General features: G+C 36.7%; 1 protein-coding gene across 1 annotated transcript in view; it reads left to right on the top strand.

The window, feature by feature from the left end:
- Positions 1-183: 183 nt before the first annotated feature.
- The window catches only part of DOPEY1 (dopey family member 1), a gene marked incomplete at its 5' end in the record, with an annotated part of 30,249 nt that continues 10,755 nt past the window's right edge, over positions 184-19,677 (top strand). The window contains 17 exons of the mRNA XM_009586964.1: positions 184-458; positions 1,129-1,281; positions 5,254-5,354; positions 6,673-6,932; positions 7,637-9,644; positions 9,740-9,851; positions 10,820-11,002; positions 13,795-13,920; positions 14,257-14,391; positions 14,915-14,970; positions 15,480-15,584; positions 16,293-16,359; positions 16,676-16,820; positions 17,066-17,145; positions 17,701-17,810; positions 17,969-18,118; positions 19,431-19,492. Of these exons, the coding sequence (XP_009585259.1) occupies positions 184-458; positions 1,129-1,281; positions 5,254-5,354; positions 6,673-6,932; positions 7,637-9,644; positions 9,740-9,851; positions 10,820-11,002; positions 13,795-13,920; positions 14,257-14,391; positions 14,915-14,970; positions 15,480-15,584; positions 16,293-16,359; positions 16,676-16,820; positions 17,066-17,145; positions 17,701-17,810; positions 17,969-18,118; positions 19,431-19,492 (4,128 nt within the window). The remainder of the gene's footprint in view (positions 459-1,128; positions 1,282-5,253; positions 5,355-6,672; positions 6,933-7,636; positions 9,645-9,739; positions 9,852-10,819; positions 11,003-13,794; positions 13,921-14,256; positions 14,392-14,914; positions 14,971-15,479; positions 15,585-16,292; positions 16,360-16,675; positions 16,821-17,065; positions 17,146-17,700; positions 17,811-17,968; positions 18,119-19,430; positions 19,493-19,677) is intronic.

The following is a 19,677-nucleotide window of genomic DNA, read 5'->3' on the forward strand; positions in this document are numbered from 1 at the left end:
TTAATGATAGAGATACATCAAGAGTTATCTTTCTCCTGCATACATTTTCCTAAATCCATACAAGGGGCAGGTTGAAATATGAAAGATAAAGCACAATGTGCATGTGGTTATGGGATATAAGAGGAAAAATTACTAATATTTAAAATTGTTAAATGAATGTATCATCTGTGATTTTTATTTCAGACTGTGAACAAGTACAGCCTCCATTGTGGCTACAGACTTTAATGAATGCTTGCAAGCAAGCAAGCGATTTCAGTGTTCAGGGTGTTACTATTTCCCTTGTGATGGACTTGGTTGGATTGACTCAATCTGTTGCTCTCGTCACTGGAGAAAATGTGAACAGTGTGGAGACTGCTCAGCCTCTTAGCCCTAACCAGGGAAGAGTGGCTGTGGTCATCAGACCTCCTCTTACTCAAGGCAATCTAAGATATATGGCTGAAAAAACAGATTTCTTCAAGGTACAATGCAGTATCTCATTGCTGTTTTCTTTAGACTTATTTTCCTGGCTGGTGAAGACTGACAGTCTTGGCCACTTTACCATCCTTGGTATGGTAACCCGAATTTTCTTGCTGAGTATTTTGATAGTAGCTGTAACCTGTGTTAGACTCTAAATGAAAATACACAGTAAGTTTTCCCACTGTGATTGTCTTACTGACTGCTTGGGTGAAAATCCTTGTTTGAATTAATATTTTTAAAATATAAATAAAACCTGGTTAAATCATTAATTAGCAAAGGTATGAAACTGAGATGTGCGTAATGTAGGACTCTGGTAAACCACGATCTTTGCGTTTGTGTAATTTATGTAAGAAAACATTTACAAAAGATAATCATCTGCAGGATATATTACGTAGTTAATTATATTTCAATGAAAATTTATTTCTGGAGATCCCTGTGAGTTCTGACTCCTAACAGGAATTTTTTGTGTAGTAAGTTATTGCAGTGTTTCAAACAGTTCCTTATGTTAATACAAACAAAAAAGAACAGTTTTATAGATGGCCTGTTGGTCATTTGGTGTCATCAGATGTAATGTCTCCCATCATTGCATAGAGCTCAACGTAGTCTAGAGCAAAACAAGGTATGATACTCATTCACTTGTGTCTCTTGCAACTTTTCTTTTTATGTACAAAGCATATAGCTTTAACTCTTTGGGACCAGTTGGGTGATGGAACTCCTCAGCATCATCAGAAGAGTGTGGAGCTCTTCTACCAGCTGCACAACCTTGTTCCATCTTCTAGCATTTGTGAAGATGTTATTAGTCAGCAGCTGACTCACAGAGACAAGGCAAGTTGTTCATATATTTACTGAAAGATGAGTTAAGTATGTAACTGTAGAAATATATTTAGAAAAAGGACTTGGTGCCTCAGAGGAGGGCATAAATAACTTCAATATTGAAAATATGTTGCCTTACGTTGATTGTTTCAAACATTAAAAATACTCTTATCTCTTCCTTGCATGCAGAACATCAGATTTGTCCACCCTCTGACACTGCCACCCCCTTTCCTATATTCCCACTCACAAGAAACCTTAACCTTATGTCTGTAGTAGTTGAGCCCTGTTTTCATGATGTCTTGGTGTTTCACAAACCTATGAAAAGTGTTTTTAATGGTAGTAACTGAATCCAGATTTTCTAGATTCTGTTCCAGTTGTCCTAACCACTTTTCTTTCCCTCTACAGCTCCATCAAATTTAAGCACACTTTCTTTTGCTGTGTCCTAACCAACTGTAGTTCAGTCCTCTGGTGTGCTTCCTCCTATTTCATCTAATTCTTGCATCTTGTCTAATAATTTGTCCTAATATAGCATCTAGACTTTCTGCTTCCTTTCCTCCACAGAACTTGGAGAAGGAGCAACAGCCAGGTTATTGTCATCGCCACGTCTCTATTGCTTTTCTTGATAGTGGGGTTGGATTGCTTCTTTCTTAAGATAGTCATGTGTGGTCCCTTTATCTTTCTATCCTTTTGGTTTCTCTTTTTTCTCTCTCTCAGCTGAGGTGTCCTTACTACCTTTCTCTTTGTGTCACTACCCTTTTTTTACAGCTTGAGATCTGTTTTCAATTCCTTTCCCTTTCTGTGTGACACATTCTTATGAGTCTGTTGCATTTGATATTATTAACTTGCTGCTTCAGCCTTAATTCCCTTTCTCTTTTAAGCAGCAGTGAATTGTTTGGGGTTTTTTTGTCTTTCTGTCCATTTTCATATATTATCTGATTCTGGCTCTTTTTGTAACAGTTAATGGAAATATAAGACAAGAGAGTGGCTTGTAATTAATACGATTTTATTTTATTTCCAGATCCCAAGAGCTGTGCTATATATTTCTGAGCTCCATCTTCTGACACCTGTCTCAGTTAATTATTTCCAGCTAAATTGTTTCTGTGAGATTCTATTCCTCTGTTGGGAAGTGGAGGAATTGCAATAACTAGATATTTTCAATGAAGAGGCTTCTGTACAATTCTTCTCCAGTCTCACGCGCCCCTTTCTTCTCTAGTTATTTGTCCCTACAAAGATTTGAGTTATGACTGTTTCTGCCATGTTTGCCAGTTCTAGAGGGCAACTAATAAACTGCTCTAACAGTAATTGCCAGTTTTCTGTGCATCTGTGTCTTTGTGGGGAAATGTGTTTGCCTACTCTCTTCTGACTGACATGGTAGCTGGATTGTGAGTTGTCTGTGCATTTTTTTGCAGTATGCTGCTGAGACTACTCTTTTGTTGAAGGTCTTTACTTTCCATCTCTGTCCCATGTCAAAAGCCGTGGACTATAATTTGAGCAGAACCTCTCAAGTGATCAGAGAGCTGCTTCTTTGCCTCTGATAACACTGTTTGGTTTCTTGTTGTTACTTTGTCACTTGTCCTGTCTCCTGTTCTGCTACCACAGGTTATAATGTTTGCTCATGACCCAGCTTGGTGGATTTCTCCCATTCTTTATTGCTGCTCAAAGGTCTCTTATCTCACTGCTGGCTGTTTTTTTAGAAGTGGTCTTGGCTATCTTATTGATTACTTCTGTTTTGCTATCAGTTTAGCTAATGCAAGTAAAGTAGTATTTTCAAAATCATTTGAAGCTGGCAGATACTCAGGTTGTTGAAAAACGGTGTTTCTTTTAGGTCTGTGATGAGCCTCTGTAGTTTCATGCTAGACAAAGGGAGCTTTTCAGCATTCAGGAACAGACTTATGTAGGAGATTTTATCTCTTATCAGAAGTTATGCTCTGCTTCCCAATATATAAAGCACATGCTTAGCTTTTACTATTGTTAGTAGGAGTTCTATTTGTCGTGACAGGTACCCTATCTTTTTTTTTTTTTTTTTTTTTTCTTCCCCTAGAAATTTGTTTCAGATAGAGGCTGTCAATTTGACCTTTGAGTTGAGGTCTTTGTAGTGTTTTAAATTTTAGATACATGAACTATTTTCACAGCCCCAACAGAATGAATGATAGGGAATTACTTGCTTACACTCTCTGACAACTCATGGTTGTGTGACTTCAGAAGCAGTTACTTTTTTGCCTTTCTACCAGAGAGTAACCAGGTCAACAAAAGTGAATGTGAGCCAGTCTGTTAATCACTGGAGTTCACAGCTTGGCATATTGATAAAACTGCCGATGATTTATAGTTTCACTTATTAGGCTGGTCTGTGAACTGCTGTGACTGTGGATGTGGCGCTTGCTCATTTCTGCCAACCTTACTGTGAAAACAGTGATTTCTGACATCCTCCCAGCATGGATTGCAAGGGCTTACATGGAGTCATCTGTATGTGTTTGAGAATTGGTATTTTCACTCTTTATTCAGCAGATGTTAGTGAATTGTTTTGTGTAACTGTATATATTTTGCAGCAGTGTTGTGGGTTTTTTTTCCTGTGAGAAGCATATTTTTTCTAAACACATGTGATGCTTGCTTTACTTTCCAGAATGCTGATGTTTCTCTTGTGGTTTTTTTTTTGTTTGGTTGGGTTTTTTGGTTTTTTTTGTTGTTTTTTTTTCTTTTTTTTAGTTTATATCTGCTGTGATGACTTGTGTCCTTTCTGTAATTTTCAGTTTTTATAGCTTTTACTTAAAACTGTCATTATTGTGGCAGATATCGGTTGTATTAGCTGTTGCAAAGCTTCTTAAGCTGTATGTTGTAAATTAAGTCTGGAGGTATGCCAGATTGTTACAGTGGTATTAACAGTTTTTAGTTTGGTCTCCTTTTAATTAGATATAAATATACCTACTGTTCATTCCCTATAAACATATATTTTTAAGAACAAACAAGTGAAAGACTTCGTCCTCTTGTCTCTGCTTATCATCCATCTAGTAATTTAGTTTAAGCTCTGACTGTATTTTAAAGTAACTTTGATGTTTTATCCAGTATAACTGTCATGATTGCTGTGCTTTGTTTGTTCACCCCTACAACTGCTTAGTAGCTTCCTTGTCTCTTGGATAAAGCTGTTTTTGATACATGTACGCGTGTACTTGTATCATAACATGGCATTTACTATTGTTTACAGCCTTCCTGGAATAACTCTTTGCCTTGATCAGCCACAGTAAAGAGATAAAGGCGTAAAAATTATTACTTTAATACCGTTTTCACCATTAAATATTCTGCATATTATTACTAGTCATTAGAAGCCCTTTGGGCAGTAAGCATGTCCTATTTGTCCAAATAAAACTCCAAGTTCCAGAGCTAAATTTGGCGTGTTAGTGATGAACTCTATCTACATCGTATCTAGCTAGAAAATACTTATGTCTCTTTCTAGCCAACTTATTTTCATTCCCTTATTTCCATGGATACTGTGTGTAATCCCATAATTCCAGACACTATCTCTAAAAATTTCTCTTCTTTATCTGCCTCTGTATGCTTGAGTTTTCATATTGAAAAGCTTGCATGTTTTTTCCTGCTCTCTTCATGATGTCTTCATGATCTCTTCTAGTGCCTTGATACATATAGATAAACTCTGAAAACAGAGCTGTGCAACTTGTGAGAGTAAAATAAGTATTGTTCAAGCTATCACATGAAGTATTTAAAACTTTTTCAAGCTAAACTTTGAAACCAAAGCAGCCAAGATCAAAATGGGGGAGAATTCTTTCATGCTACTAAATTGTTCGCAGAGACCTATTGTTGCCTATTGCTGTTTCTGATGTTAGAAAATAGGATTTGAACGCATAGTCAAAAAAGTTAATTTTAATAATTTCATTATATCTTTTAAGCTGCTGTGTACCTCTTTTTTTTTTTTCCAGTTCTTATCAGAGGCTCTTGTGTTCTGATAGAACTAACTTGTAATTTGGTCCACAGAAAGTAAGAATGGAAGCTCATGCCAAGTTTGCAGTGCTATGGCATCTCACCCGTGACCTTCATATTAACAAGTCTTCTTCCTTTGGCCGTACCTTTGACAGGTTGGTGATTGCAAGCATGATTCAGTTGAAATAATTTTGCTTCAGAATCTTTAACTACGTTATACTGGCAGCATAGAGTGTTTAGAAATTGGAGAACTACAGTGTAACTGTGAGAGCAAGGAAGGAGGACAAGAAATGAATTCATGTTAGACAAAATTGTTTTCACAATGATAATTATGTAAGCTGTAAATTTTTCTGGTAGCTGTAAAAAGGGCAGGAATGGTCACATGATTCATTGACTATCACTGTGGTTAAAATATTTGTGTATATTGAACATAGTATCTGAGTTCTTGCTGTGATTTGGTAAAAACAAAAGCAGGAAAGAGAAGTCAACCCAGAAGTGAATTATATGGAAATGGAAAGTAACAGTAAAGCTAAGAAAACTTAAGAAGAAAATTGCAAGTAAGCACTAAGATATGGAAGTTCTTTTGTTTAATCTGTGTGTTTTATGTAAGATGTCATTTATGGCAAGCAGCAGAGGATTTCTGTTTTGCGTTCTGGTATCAGAGTACCTTCTTAGAAAAAAATGAATGATCCAGACTCTGAACTAGTCTTGTCTTCCTCAGGTAGCACAAATGTTGTGGAAAAGTGCTTATTTAAATTTCCTAATGTATACTTAGTTGTAGGAAGTGGAGTAAAAAGGCTGTTATTTCTTCGACTTGGTACTGTCACTCATTGCAGAAGTGGTGATAAATTCTGTACATACAGCTAAGAGCTTATGAACGTGTACTACTGGAGGATGTAAAACAGTTGGTAAAATTCAGAGTCCAATATATATATTGTTTTTCTCCAAGTCTGGAAAGGATTCTAAAGGCTAAAACTATTAAAAGAAGAAAATAATGACAGTAGGAAGCGCTGAATTGTCAAGTATATTTCTCCTCTCCGTTCTCAAAGAAAAGATCTTTGCATGTTATCTTACTCAAGTTGAAAAAATTGTCTTCTTTTTTCCATGCATCTGTGTGAATTGGCTTTTAAAGCTTTATCTTTTTGTACTGCACTAGCACTTAGTGGGCAACCAAACCTTGTTATGCTAGTAGCTGTACAAATAATTGAACTGACTATACAACTGCTACTATTAGAGCAGCTATCTTAACTGGCTTTTATTGCTAGCTCTTCCTGGCCATTTCTTCATTAGGCTAGACTAAAATATAAAACTTCAGGTTGCAAAGTTTGGATTCCAAAGAAAATACTGTTTTATATGGAGAAGACACTGGAGTATGTACTGACATGTTGAAATTTATCATGTATCAGATTAAAATGGGATTATTCTGTAAGTACTGTAGAATTTGTGCTAGGTTCATTCTTCTTTCTATTCTAGGTCTTTGTTTATCATGCTGGACAGCCTTAATAGCTTGGATGGTTCTACATGGTCAGTGGGACAAGCCTGGTTAAATCAAGTGCTTCAAAGACATGATATTGCAAGGGTTCTTGAACCTTTGCTCCTGCTGCTTCTCCATCCAAAAACTCAGCGAGTTTCTGTTCAGCGAGTACAAGCTGAGTGTTACTGGACTAAATCTCCCTATCACCCTGAAGAAGAAAATGAAAAGCACTTTATGCAGAAGTTTAGCTGTGCTGATGGTACGTACACAAGAAGACTGTAAGAAGTTCCTTATTTAATTTCGTTATTTGTTATTTGTATGCAACATTAAAAACATAGTAGAAATTTTTGAGGGTAACTCGCAAAACAAAGTGCTGGAATAGCTACTGCTTATATGTGCATTTGTGCCTGTTTTTTCTAATTCAAGTTTGGGTGTCCCAAGTATCGTTGAAGTTTCATTATTCTCAAATTAAGATGATATGCAAGTATTTTAATGCAGAGTGTTTTCCTGTGTCTTACTGAACTTCAGTAGAACTTAAGAATATGGCTTGAAGCTTAACCAAGAAATGAAATGCTTTTATGAATTAGGACCACTGATGTGGGACTGGCTGAAAACATACTGATAACATTTGAAGGTGTTTGCATGTATTATGTTATTTTAGTAACATACTAATAATTCTTTTTTATGATAACACAAGCAGATAAGACTGCATAAGGTTTCATTGGAGAATTATGTTGTTTTGCTAAGGTTTACTGCTAAAGTAATCTTGCTTTGGTTATGTGAATGTGTGTCGTTTGCATATTAACATTATTTTTTTTCTGCTGTGAAGTGGAAGGACACTATTTACCATGCCTTTATAATTTGAAGTCTCAATAATAGTTTAAATTCTAAATTTTAATTCTAAATTCTTATTCTGAAGAACAAAATATTATGTGTATAAAATTTTTTGTGTTTTTCTTTAAGCATTTTCCCATGTGCCTGCAAGCCAAGGACAACTTATTATACCTAAAGAAGGCAATGAAAAACAACTTGCTATGGATGAAATGGAGAACTTCAGCCTGACTGTCAACCCTCTGAGTGACAGACTTTCCTTGTTAAGTACGAGCAGTGAGACCATACCAATGGTTGTGTCTGATTTTGACCTTCCTGACCATCAGGTTGAAATACTGCAGAGTTCTGACTCTGGCTGTTCTCAGTCATCTACTGGAGACAACATCAGTTATGAAGTGGAAACAGAAAGCCTGAGTGCTCAAGATAGCTCTCAGACCCTGAGAGAAGACTCACCTGATGAAATTGTGCAACAAGTGGTTACAGATCTTATATGCAAAGTTGTAAGTGGTCTTGGAGAAGAGGCTGAACCGGTTAAACATAATCTACAGTCTGAGGATACTTCATGTAAATTCAGTCCTTTGGATAACTCTGTAGAGATGACAAAAAATGAAGATCAAAATTTTCAAAGTAGCCGGAGTAGTTTGCTTAGTAATGACAGCTCCCAATTGCTATCGGCCTCAACTGAGACTGGACTTGAGAGCTTAAGAGATGAAATTTCAAGAAATAACTCTTCACCCTGTATTGCAGAAAGCCAGCAATCCCTCTCTGATCTCACTCTTGCTTCCACTGAATCAAAGTCCAGAAAGCAAAGCCACAGTAGTATTCAGTTCAGCTTTAAAGGAAAGCTACCAGAAAAAATGTCAGAAAAAGAAACAATTGTTAAAGAGGCTGGTAAGCAACCAGGTGCAAAACCTAAGGTGAAAATAGCCAAAAAGAAAGATGAAGAGAAGAAGAAAGCACAAACAGAAAAGCTTAAACAAACAAATGTCTTCTTTAGTGATGGTCTTGATTTAGAAAACTGGTATAGTTGTGGAGAAGGAGAAATTTCAGAAATAGAAAGTGATGTGGGGTCCCCAGGAATGCGAAAATCTCCCAACTTTAATATCCATCCATTGTATCAACATGTGCTGCTTTATCTCCAGCTATATGACTCTTCAAGGACATTGTATGCTTTTTCTGCAATTAAAGCAATTTTGAAAACAAATCCTTCAGCTTTTGTAAGTGCTATCTCCACTACCAGTGTCAACAATGCATACACTCCTCAGCTTTCGTTGCTCCAGAATCTTCTAGCCAGGCATCGAATATCTGTTATGGGCAAGGATTTCTATAGTCACATCCCAGTTGATTCTAACCATAACTTTAGGAGTTCTATGTACATAGAAATTCTTATCTCCTTGTGTTTATATTATATGCGGAGCCACTATCCAACTCATGTTAAAGTAACCTCACAAGATCTAATAGGAAACCGTAATATGCAAATGATGAGTATAGAAATTCTGACACTTCTCTTTGCTGAGCTGGCAAAAGTGATAGAAAGCTCTGCAAAGGGCTTTCCTAGTTTTATTTCAGACATGTTGTCCAAGTGCAAGGTTCAGAAAGTGATCCTGCATTGTCTGCTATCTTCTATCTTCAGTGCACAGAAATGGCACAGTGAAAAGATGGCTGGAAAAAACATAGTAGCTGTAGAAGAAGGCTTCTCTGAAGACAGCCTTATAAATTTTTCTGAAGATGAATTTGACAATGGTAGTACTCTGCAGTCACAGCTTTTAAAAGTACTTCAACGGCTGATTGTGCTGGAACACAGAGTAATGACTGTGCCTGAGGAAAATGAAACGGGCTTCGACTTTGTCATAACGGACTTGGAGCACATCGGTCTCCAGCAGCCGATGACTTCTCTTCAGTATTTACATTCCCAGCCAATAACCTGCCAAGGCATGTTTCTCTGCGCAGTGATACGAGCTTTACACCAGCACTGTGCCTGTAAAATGCATCCCCAGTGGATTGGCCTTATCACTTCTACGTTGCCTTACATGGGAAAAGTTCTTCAAAGGGTGGTTGTTTCAGTGACTCTTCAGCTCTGCAGGAACTTGGATAATTTAATTCAGCAGTATAAATATGAAACAGGATTATCTGATAATAGGTATGTGTATGTAGAGGTATGTAATCTTTTTAAGAAGATTTGATTGCTTAACAACCAGATTAACCCATTATAAAAAAATGAATCTCTTGTTTTAGACCTCTCTGGATGGCATCAGTCACTCCCCCAGATATGGTTCTTACTTTATTAGAAGGGATCACAACAATAATTCATTATTGCCTCCTGGATCCATCTACACAGTATCATCAGGTAAACTTATCTGGATATTTGGGAGGTTCCTGTGCAGTACAAGTCAAATTAAGGACTGTGATTATATTAGCAGATATGAAGATCTGAGTGGGAAAAATACCAAATATATTGTCTTAGCTATAAGTATGTTTTTTGTTGATAATACACACATCTCAAACAGAAAAAGTTTTCTACTGATTATACTTTTAAGAGTATAATAGTCTTAGATTCTTTGTTTAGGGTTTTTTTTTGTTTGTTTGTTGGGGTTTGGGGGAGGGGGTTGTTACCCTGAAATAACTAAAGTAGGAATTCAGACCTCTAAAACGCCACTTTTTAGAGATGACTTTGTTTTGTGGAACTTCCCAGACTAATGCCTATCCTGTTACTTTCTGGCTGGGCTGTGTTAATCTTGCAATATGTCAAAACATTCTCTTTCTGCTCCTTTTGTATATTCACAATTTGTCTTCTTAGTCAAGCAATATAATTTAGATCTGATATTCTGAGCATAATCTCTGTTAAGAATTTGGCCTAGATTCTGCAAGAAAATTTTTGTCCTGCTCTCTCTGCAATTTTGTTTTTACTTTTTATTGTTATACCCCTTTGCCTTCCATTTATTTAAAAGTAACTGAAAAGTGTTTATTGGCTGTGCAAGTAAATAATTTTGCCTAGAGTATTAGTTACACTTAAAATTCTGAAATAGTTGTTTTGCAAAGGTATAGGCAGATGATACAAAAATAATTGCTGTAGACATGAGGCCTTACATGTTCAGAATACATTTGATGTACAACTGAGTCAAAAGATTCTGTAACTATTATTTTTAATAGACTCAAAACCTGTACAGACTATAAGAATTATTGAAAAACTGTTATGAAAAAGAGTTAAGGTTGAAAGCTTCTATGTCCATTAAATCTCAATTTACACTATTTTACTTAAGCTATTTATGTAGATATTTAGTGCTCTTCCTCCTCTCTCCCCTTCAAATCCACTAGCTTTTGGTTAATGTAGATCAGAAGCACTTGATTGAAGCACGCAATGGGATCCTATCTATCTTGCATATGATCATGTCTTCTGTGACTTTGCTGTGGAGCATCCTTCACCTTGCAGATTCTTCAGAGAAAACTACTGCTGCTGCCGCTGCATCCATTACCACTATTAATCTTGGGTCAACAAAGGTCAGAATATCAGGGATAATATTGTTGAAGTTGTTCATTAATACCTTTGTCAAACTGAATCCAATTCCATTCCCTTAAATGTAAATTGAGTTTTAATACCTTTGTCCTCATCTACTCATCCACTCCACAAAGAAGGCTTTTATAAATGGGTATTGAATCTGCTTTTAAACTTGAGTATATCAGTTCAAGACAACAATGTCTCACCCCTTTGCTTTCTACAAAGAAAATGAAATCCATCCTGAAAAAATTTAAGCCACCCTTTTATGCCTCAGAAGATATAAAATACTAGTGTAAAATCTTAACAAAAGAGAATTCTCCTCTAGTACTCAGACATTTATGAACTAGTTCCTTTATTCATTCAATTCCATACAGTGATGTCACTGTGCACGGGGAAATGTCATAGCAGATAGTGAGCTAGTAATCGTAAAGAAGAGAACCTGAGAAGGTTCTATAGGACTATACTGAGAACGCTGCCTAGCCCTCTTATTGGAAGCTGTTCAAACTGCTTGTACTTCGCATAATTAAATAGGAAATTGTCATTTACGTTTGAAATGTTTTAAAATAAGATTTGCTCAGGAAATTTGAATTTATCAGATACTGTTTGTGATGATGCTGTGTTACATTCTTTTCAACCTTTGTCATTCAGATTGAAGGAATAAAAAATAACTTATCTAAGACTCCATGTCTTTGCACAGACAGCACCCATGGTCATATTTATGCTGCCCATAGGGCTTCCTATTCACTGAAAGGAAGGGGATCTGTACTTGTTGATGGCCTATAATATTATGCTGCTTCTGTGAAAAAAAGATAAGATTTTGTACTTTGGTTAAATATTAACTCTTCTGTAAATCCCAGCTTTTCTTTAATTTGCCCAAATCTGTAGTATTCAAAAGAGCATTCAACATGTCCTGTATATGAAAAAGTCTAGTTTAAATTCAGCTTGTTCGGTGTAGTATCAGGATAGGTTATTTTATTTTTTACCTTATTGCTTTCAGGTAATGCTTTTGTAGCTGCCTTGGAATTGGTGGATGTGGTTAAAAACACACAAAAATGTGGAACTCTACAGAATTGTGTGTCTAAAGTATAAACAAGCTTTTTAAGCTTCAGTACAACTAGGTTGCTTTGGCAACTACACTCTTGGCAAGTGCATAAAGTATATAGTCAAGCTCTGGGATTGTATATAGCAATTTCCTGCAAGCTTAGAGAATTCCTACTGAAATATCTCTGACCAAGTTAAAAATGGCTTTCAGAAAACAGATAGAAAGTGCATTTTTATCTGAAATCTTCCTGTCATAGTGTCGTGGTTTAACCTAGCAGGCAGCCAAATACCACGCAGCTGCTCGCTCTCTCCCCGCCCCCAGCAGTGGGACAGGGAGAGAATCGGAAGGGTAAGAGTGAGAAAAACTCGTGGGTTGAGATAAAGACAGTTTTATAGAACAGAAAAGGGAAAATAATAATGATAATGATAAAATATACAAAATGAGTGATGCACAATGCAATTGCTCACCACCCGTGCTGACTAATAACCAAGTAGCGATCGGTACTTCCTGGATCATGCCTACCATTCATATACTGAGCATGACATCACGTGGTATGGAATACCCCATTAGCCAGCTGGGCTGGCTGTCCTGATTATGTTCCCTCCCATCTTGTGTACCTAGCTCAGTCAGTAGGCATGGGAGCTGTCCTTGGACTAGGAGGGTACTTAGCAACAACTGAAAACATCAGTGTGTTATCAACATTCTCCTCATACTAAATCCAAAACACAGCACTAGGAAGAAATTTAACCCTATCCCAGACGAAACCAGGACACATAGAAAACAGGTCAAGAAGACAGCTCAGGAAATATATTTCCTGACCCAAGTGTGCCTCAATAACTTCTGACATGCTTAAAAAACACATTATTAAGAGTTTCAACAGTGAATATTTCAGTCTCCCAGAGTAATGTGTTCTTTCTTTTAGGATTTCCCCACCAACCCCTACTTCTTAATCTTTATCTCACTTGCTACAAAGCAAATCCATCACTATTTGTGGCAGACATGAACATCGTCTTCCTTTCTTCTTCCTAGTTACCTTGTACACATTTGATAACTGTTATATCACCACTTGTATGTTTTTCTCCTGACTATATAAAAATGCATTTCTGCCCCTTCTTGTAGGTCATATTACGTAGCACTAATCTTTCTTTTTATAGTTTGAGTTCTGACAGTTTGTGGTACATTTCTTGAAGTAAGGTGTCCAAAACTGGACATGGCAGGTTGTATCTTCTTTCAGGGGAAATATTTAATGTCTCTCATGAGATATTGTTATTTGTGAATGCTCTTTTCCCCTTCCTTGCAAAGTCATCACAGTGAGTTTGTGATGCACTATAATCCAAGACTTTTTTTCTGTAGCATCGCTATCTAAATAGTTTCTCATCCTGAATCACTGAGGTTGTTTATCTCTATCTTTGCATGCAAAAATCAAGCCTTTATTGCAGCTTATCTTTTTTCAGGATGTTTTTTGAGTTTGTCAGATCATTTTTAGTTCTGTACCTTTCTATCAGTTGCTTCCCACTTTACCATTTGCAAATTTAACAAGTGTATTTTATCATCCCTTGTCTTAGTCATGAATAAAATGATTGAAGAGTACCAGATGTAGAATAGAGCTTTATGAGCCCTCTGAGTGCATCCTTCCATTTTTATAACAGTTGGTGATAGTTAACATCCAAGTATGGCTTTATAGCTAGCTGTTTTGAACATAGTGCTGAGGTGCTTATCTAAAGGTGTATGTGTTCTGCTTCCACATTTCAGAATTTGAGGCAGCAGATTCTCGAACTTTTGGGTCCAATTTCAATGAATCATGGTGTTCACTTCATGGCTGCTATTGCGTTTGTATGGAATGAAAGGAGGCAAAATAAAAATACTTCTAGGACGAAGGTATGTTTATACTACAGTGGTCACTTCAAATAGTGGTAATAGCTTTAAGTGATTTAGAAACAGTAAGGAAAAAATTCCAGTGAAAAAATAAATAGTATGAAATATGGAGAATATTTATATTTATATTTCTAATTAACAACTGTACTGTCAGGGAGCTACCAATTTACTTTAGAATGGGATAATCTTCCTGAATTCTTCAAGAAAAGAGTAAGTGATTCCAAGTCTCTAGATGAACTGTTAGTTACTAACTTTCCAATCCCATGAGACCAGCTGCCTTAATTTTGGCATAGGCAGTGTCTGTGATGATAATCTGTGACATACATTTGATTCTTTTAGGTTATTCCTACAGCAGGTGAAGAACAACTTCTACTGGTTGAGCTAGTTCGCTCCATCAGTGTTATGAGAACAGAGACTGTTATACAAACAGTGAAAGAGGTTTTGAAGCAGCCTCCAGCCATAGCAAAGGACAAGGTATGAAAACTGTAGAGATGCTATTGATGTGTTTAATGTCCTCTTACTGAAGCTTAGAACACTGATGATATGGATACTTCATTCATGAAGCTGAGCAGTACAGTGTGAAAATTTTCACAATATCTAATAGATAGATGGATGAGCTTTTGGAGGGAAGTCATACCACCTTAAGTCATTACCACTTACTGAACAACTCCAGAATCCTGTTTACTGCTTCTGTACAAGACCGTGTTTTGTGGGGATAGGCTGTTTACATTAGGAAAACAGGTGCATACCCTAGCATCAGGTTGATTTTTTTTTCAGGTGGGAAAGAGAAGTGGGGAAAAGGGGGAATTAAAAAAAGAGAGTAACAACTTTATAGATAGATGCCTAAATGGACATTCATAATATCCTGTTAAGAATTAAGCTGTCTCTTCAGACACTGCAGTAACATTATAGCATTGTCAATTTTGCCCTGGCAAGTGACGGGAAAAAAAAGTCATTTTCTTCTTCCCGATGACACAGGTTTTGTATCTTTTTCTAGAAACATCTTTCACTGGAAGTCTGCATGTTGCAGTTTTTCTATGCTTATACTCAAAGGTAAGACAAGAAGTCTAATTTTATTTCTGTCATCAAGAAGCAGATGGAAAATTTGAATATTTTACATCTTTTTATAATCCCCAGGATGAGAAATAGCCTGTATAATATAAATTGTGAAGAAAGAATGGTTTTGAACTGTAGGTGTCATAAAAAAGAAAGGGATTTATTTTGTGAGTTCCCTAGTTCTGCATCACCTTTCTTCCCCCACCTAAAAATCCTGCAGGACATCTGCCCCTTGCCTAAGGAAAGCTGATCTTAATTGTGCTGTGACTCATTGGTATCACTTCAACCTTGGACTGAAAAGCATGTCTTTTGAGTACACTGTTCTTCTGCCTTCCTCCTTTTCTTAATGACTTCATATAGCCGCCTAATATTAAATGAAAAACCAAAGAATCTGTATGAATGTTGATTCACAATACCTGACAGGAGAATTGTGAGGTAGAAAGAAAATGGGGAATACCTGAGGGAGGTGATGCTGGTTTCATTGCCATCGCTGCCCCCTCTTTTAGGATTCCAGTGACCAGCTTAGTAGATAGCTGGGCGGCACTGCTGCTTCTGTTAAAAGATTCCATCCAGGTTGGTCTTCCAGCTCCGGGACAATTCCTCATACTTGGGTAAGTGCTCTTGATATTTGCAATTTCCAAATAAGCTCAAATGTAAGTGTGTGAAATCATACTGAAGTGTTAGTGTTTTCAAATCTCTATCACTTAGTTTGGAGTGGTAGAGCTATTGCCTGAGTTGTGTGGGTTTTATCAAATTAGTTTTTTCTCTGAGGAATGGTTACATATATTAAATTTTATATTATAATATGATATAAGCCGTGATTTTACCTTACTGATTATTTGAGCGATTCAGGCTCTTCAAACAGTAGGTTTAAGTTTCTGATTTTTCTTAGAAAATAACTACAATGACTATTTCTTAGGTATGTGCAGATTTGCAGCTCTCTAGAAAGGATTCATTCCCAGCATTAAAACTGTTTGTGGAGTGTTAGAAATAAAATGTTGAACATGATTTTCTGTATAAAGCTTCAAGGACCATTTTCTTGAATTTCTGGAATTTATCTTCCCTAGTAAACTGCCTCTAAAGATAGTTTTGTGTATAGTCTGGTAAAACATGTTCTTGATAAATTATTATGGTATGATCAACATTTATTTAAGAAACTTGAAAGGATGCTTTCTAGAATATTGATAAGTAGCAATGACTGAAGGTTTAGTAAATAAGTATTGTACACGTAAATTTCTTCAGATTTGTCCTAGCTCTTAAAATTACTTAATAATGTATAGTGAGAAGAAAATCCATATCTACTTCTGTATTTTTTTCAGTGTTCTTAATGAGTTCATTATGAAAAACCCAAGCCTGGAGAATAAGAAAGATCAAAGAGATCTCCAGGTAATAAATTTGTTGTATTTATATCTCTTCTGAAAATATTGAACAATAAATGCTTGAATGTACTAGAATATCTGATATATCAGTCCTGTAGTTTGAAATGACTCTTTAGTATCTTCTACTTAGTACTATTTATAATCTGTTGAAAAAGATCTCATTTTCTGTGGAGTTATTAATCACTGATAATATAGAACAGAAGTGATTTGAAAGCAGTTCTATACTTAATTAGTTGTATAGATTTTCTACAAAAACACATCAGGATAACAAATACAGCCCTTCTGCGCAAAGTTCTTAAAATGCTTGGGTTTTTTTCTACCAGGATGTAACACACAAGATAGTGGATGCCATTGGGGCAATTGCTGGTTCTTCCTTGGAACAGACTACTTGGCTAAGACGAAACTTAGAGGTTAAGCCTTCCCCCAAGATTATGGTTGATGGAAACAACTTAGAATCAGATGTTGAAGGTAGTTTCATTTTCATCTTTATTTTAAAGAAAACATTATCAGGCCAAAATGAACAAAGAGGACAGCTTTACTATATTTGAATACATTAAAAATGCTTCAGTATTGTTCAGGTATTAGTATCTTACACAGTGTATCTGGCAAAGTCTGTATGTCTTCAAAATACATGCTATTAAAATATGCTTGTAAGGTAAATAATGGCTTAAGAAAACTAACTTTGGACTTTTTTTATTATTATCTTCATTTAGATATGTTGTCTCCAGCAATGGAAACTTCAAACATAACTCCATCTGTTTATAGTGTCCATGCATTGACCTTACTTTCTGAGGTAAATGTTTCCTCAGAGGTAATAAATACTGTCTGTAATAAACTTTTGTATTGTGAAAAGCTTTGGACTAGAAGCTTGGGGAAAGAGATTTGATGGGAAACACTGATGTGAATGGATTCTGGGTCCTGTCATGTAACAATATATAAACTTTGTTACTAACCCAGTTATAAAGACTCAGTGAGATGGACGAGGTGTAAAGCATGGCCTTTCAGATGTGTAGCATAGGAAATTTTTTTGGTGACAAACTTTGTGTGTTATTAGTGGTATGTATTATTTGCTGCTGATCATCGCAGTCAATCTTTGAAATTTTTTTTTTGTTTGTAGCTGATTCTGTAGAATGCTTTGCCCGGGAGCTTATGCTTCTGCGGTTTTACCTTAGTTTGTTTTAAAAATGATGGGATCTTTATACTCTGGATTTTGTATAGTACCTGAATTTTGATCACTTCTATCATAAACTTGAACGTTCAGTAAAGGACATTATACAAAAAAATGCTGAATAGTAGATGAAAAGCAATTTGATAGTGCATGATAACATATCTTCCTCTCCTTTTATAGGTTTTGGCTCATCTCTTGGATATGGTTTTCTACAGTGATGAAAAAGAGAGGGTTATTCCTTTGCTTGTAAATATTATGCACTATGTTGTTCCCTACCTCCGTAATCACAGGTATCTTTACAATTTATTGAACTGATGTAGATCTCTAAAGCCAGTTGAAATTTGGTGGGTGACACTTAAGTTGAAACGGGCATGATAAGGATTAGATGTCTATCAAACTTTCTATAAACAATTCAAAATTGTTTCATGTTGACTTTCTTTTTGTTTAGTGCTCACAATGCATCCAGCTATCGAGCCTGTGTCCAGTTATTAAGCAGTCTTAGTGGGTATCAGTATACAAGGAGAGCATGGAAAAAGGAAGCATTTGACCTCTTTATGGATTCCAGTTTCTTCCAGATGGATGCTTCATGTGTTAACCAGTAAGAATTTCTTTCTCCTACTTATACCGATGGCTGTTACAAATTTTATGTATACCATTACACAAGAGTATGTATAATGTGGACCAAAATTTCCCAATAGGTCTCTGTTGAGAGAAGTAAAGAGGGATGTTCTATGTTTTAGATTACCATGTGAAATGTGAAACTCGATTATCTAAGGTATATTTCCATGCACAAGTCAACTTTATTCGATTTTAATTTTTTTTTTTTTAATTTATTTTTTCTATGAGGAAAAAATGGTTAACATTTTATAGAATCATAGAATGGTTTGGGTTGGAAGGGACCTTAAAGATCATCTAGTTCCACCCCCCCTGCCATGGGCAGGGACACCTTCCACTAGACCAGGTTGCTCAAAGCCCCATCCAACCTGGCCTTGAACACTCCCAGGGATGGGGCATCCATAACATCTCTGGGCAACCTGTCACAGTGCCTCACCACCCTCACAGTGAAGAATTTCTTCCTAATATCTAATCTAAATCTACCTTCTTTCAGTTTAAAACCATTACCCCTCATCTTAGCACTATACTCCCTGATAAAGAATCCCTCTCCATCTTTCCATTAGGCCCCCTTTTAAGTACTGGAAGGCCGCTATAAGGTCTCTCCAGAGCCTTCTCTTCCCCAGGCTGAACAACCCCAACTCTCTTGGCCTGTCCTCATAGGGGAAGTGCTCCAGCCCCCTGATCATCTTCGTGGCCCTCCTCTGGACCCGCTCCAACAGGTCCATGTCTGTCTTGTGCTGAGGGCTCCAGAGCTGGACACAGTCTCCAGGTGGGGGCTCACAAGAGTGGAGTAGAGGGCGAGAACCGCCTCTCTTGACCTGCTGGCCACGCTTCTTTTGATGCAGCCCAGGATATGGGTGGCCTTCTGGGCTGTGGGCGCACATTGCCAGCTCATGTCCAGCATTTCATCCACCAGTATCCCCAAGTCCTTCTCGGCAGGGCTGCTGTCAATCCACTCACCGCCCAGCCTGTATCCACGTTTGGGATTGCTCCGACCCAGGTGCAGGACCTTGCATTTGGCCCTGTTGAACTTCATGAGATTCACACGGGCCCACCCCTCTAGCCTGTCAAGGTCCATCTGGATGTCATTCCTTATTTTCTTTGGGAAGGGTGTTCGAGAAATATACTTACAGTTTCAGATCAAATCACACCAAGTAAATGGTATTTATGTAGCAGAGAGCTTGGTTTGGAAGCCTTAGCCTGAATTAAAAGAGCAGAAAAAGTTCTGTAAATATTCCTGTAAATTCCTGGTTTTTTCTTGCTTTTCTGATTTGTGTACAATCTTCTTCCTTTAGTTGGAGAGCTATTATGGATAATTTGATGACACATGACAAAACCACATTCAGAGATTTGATGAGTAAGTATTTACTGATGTATTGGTGACTTTTCTCCAAGGGAAATATTAAAAAAAAGGGAAAACAAATATCTTGAAAACATTTATTCCAATCTGATTTATTTAATGTTTTTCATGTTTTCTTCAACTACTTGTTTCTGGAGATCCATAAATAAGATAACTTGAAGTGAGAGAATTTGAGACCATCC

The sequence above is a fragment of the Fulmarus glacialis genome, unplaced genomic scaffold (genome assembly GCF_000690835.1).
Source record: "Fulmarus glacialis isolate BGI_N327 unplaced genomic scaffold, ASM69083v1 scaffold10031, whole genome shotgun sequence".
NCBI lineage: Eukaryota > Metazoa > Chordata > Aves > Procellariiformes > Procellariidae > Fulmarus > Fulmarus glacialis.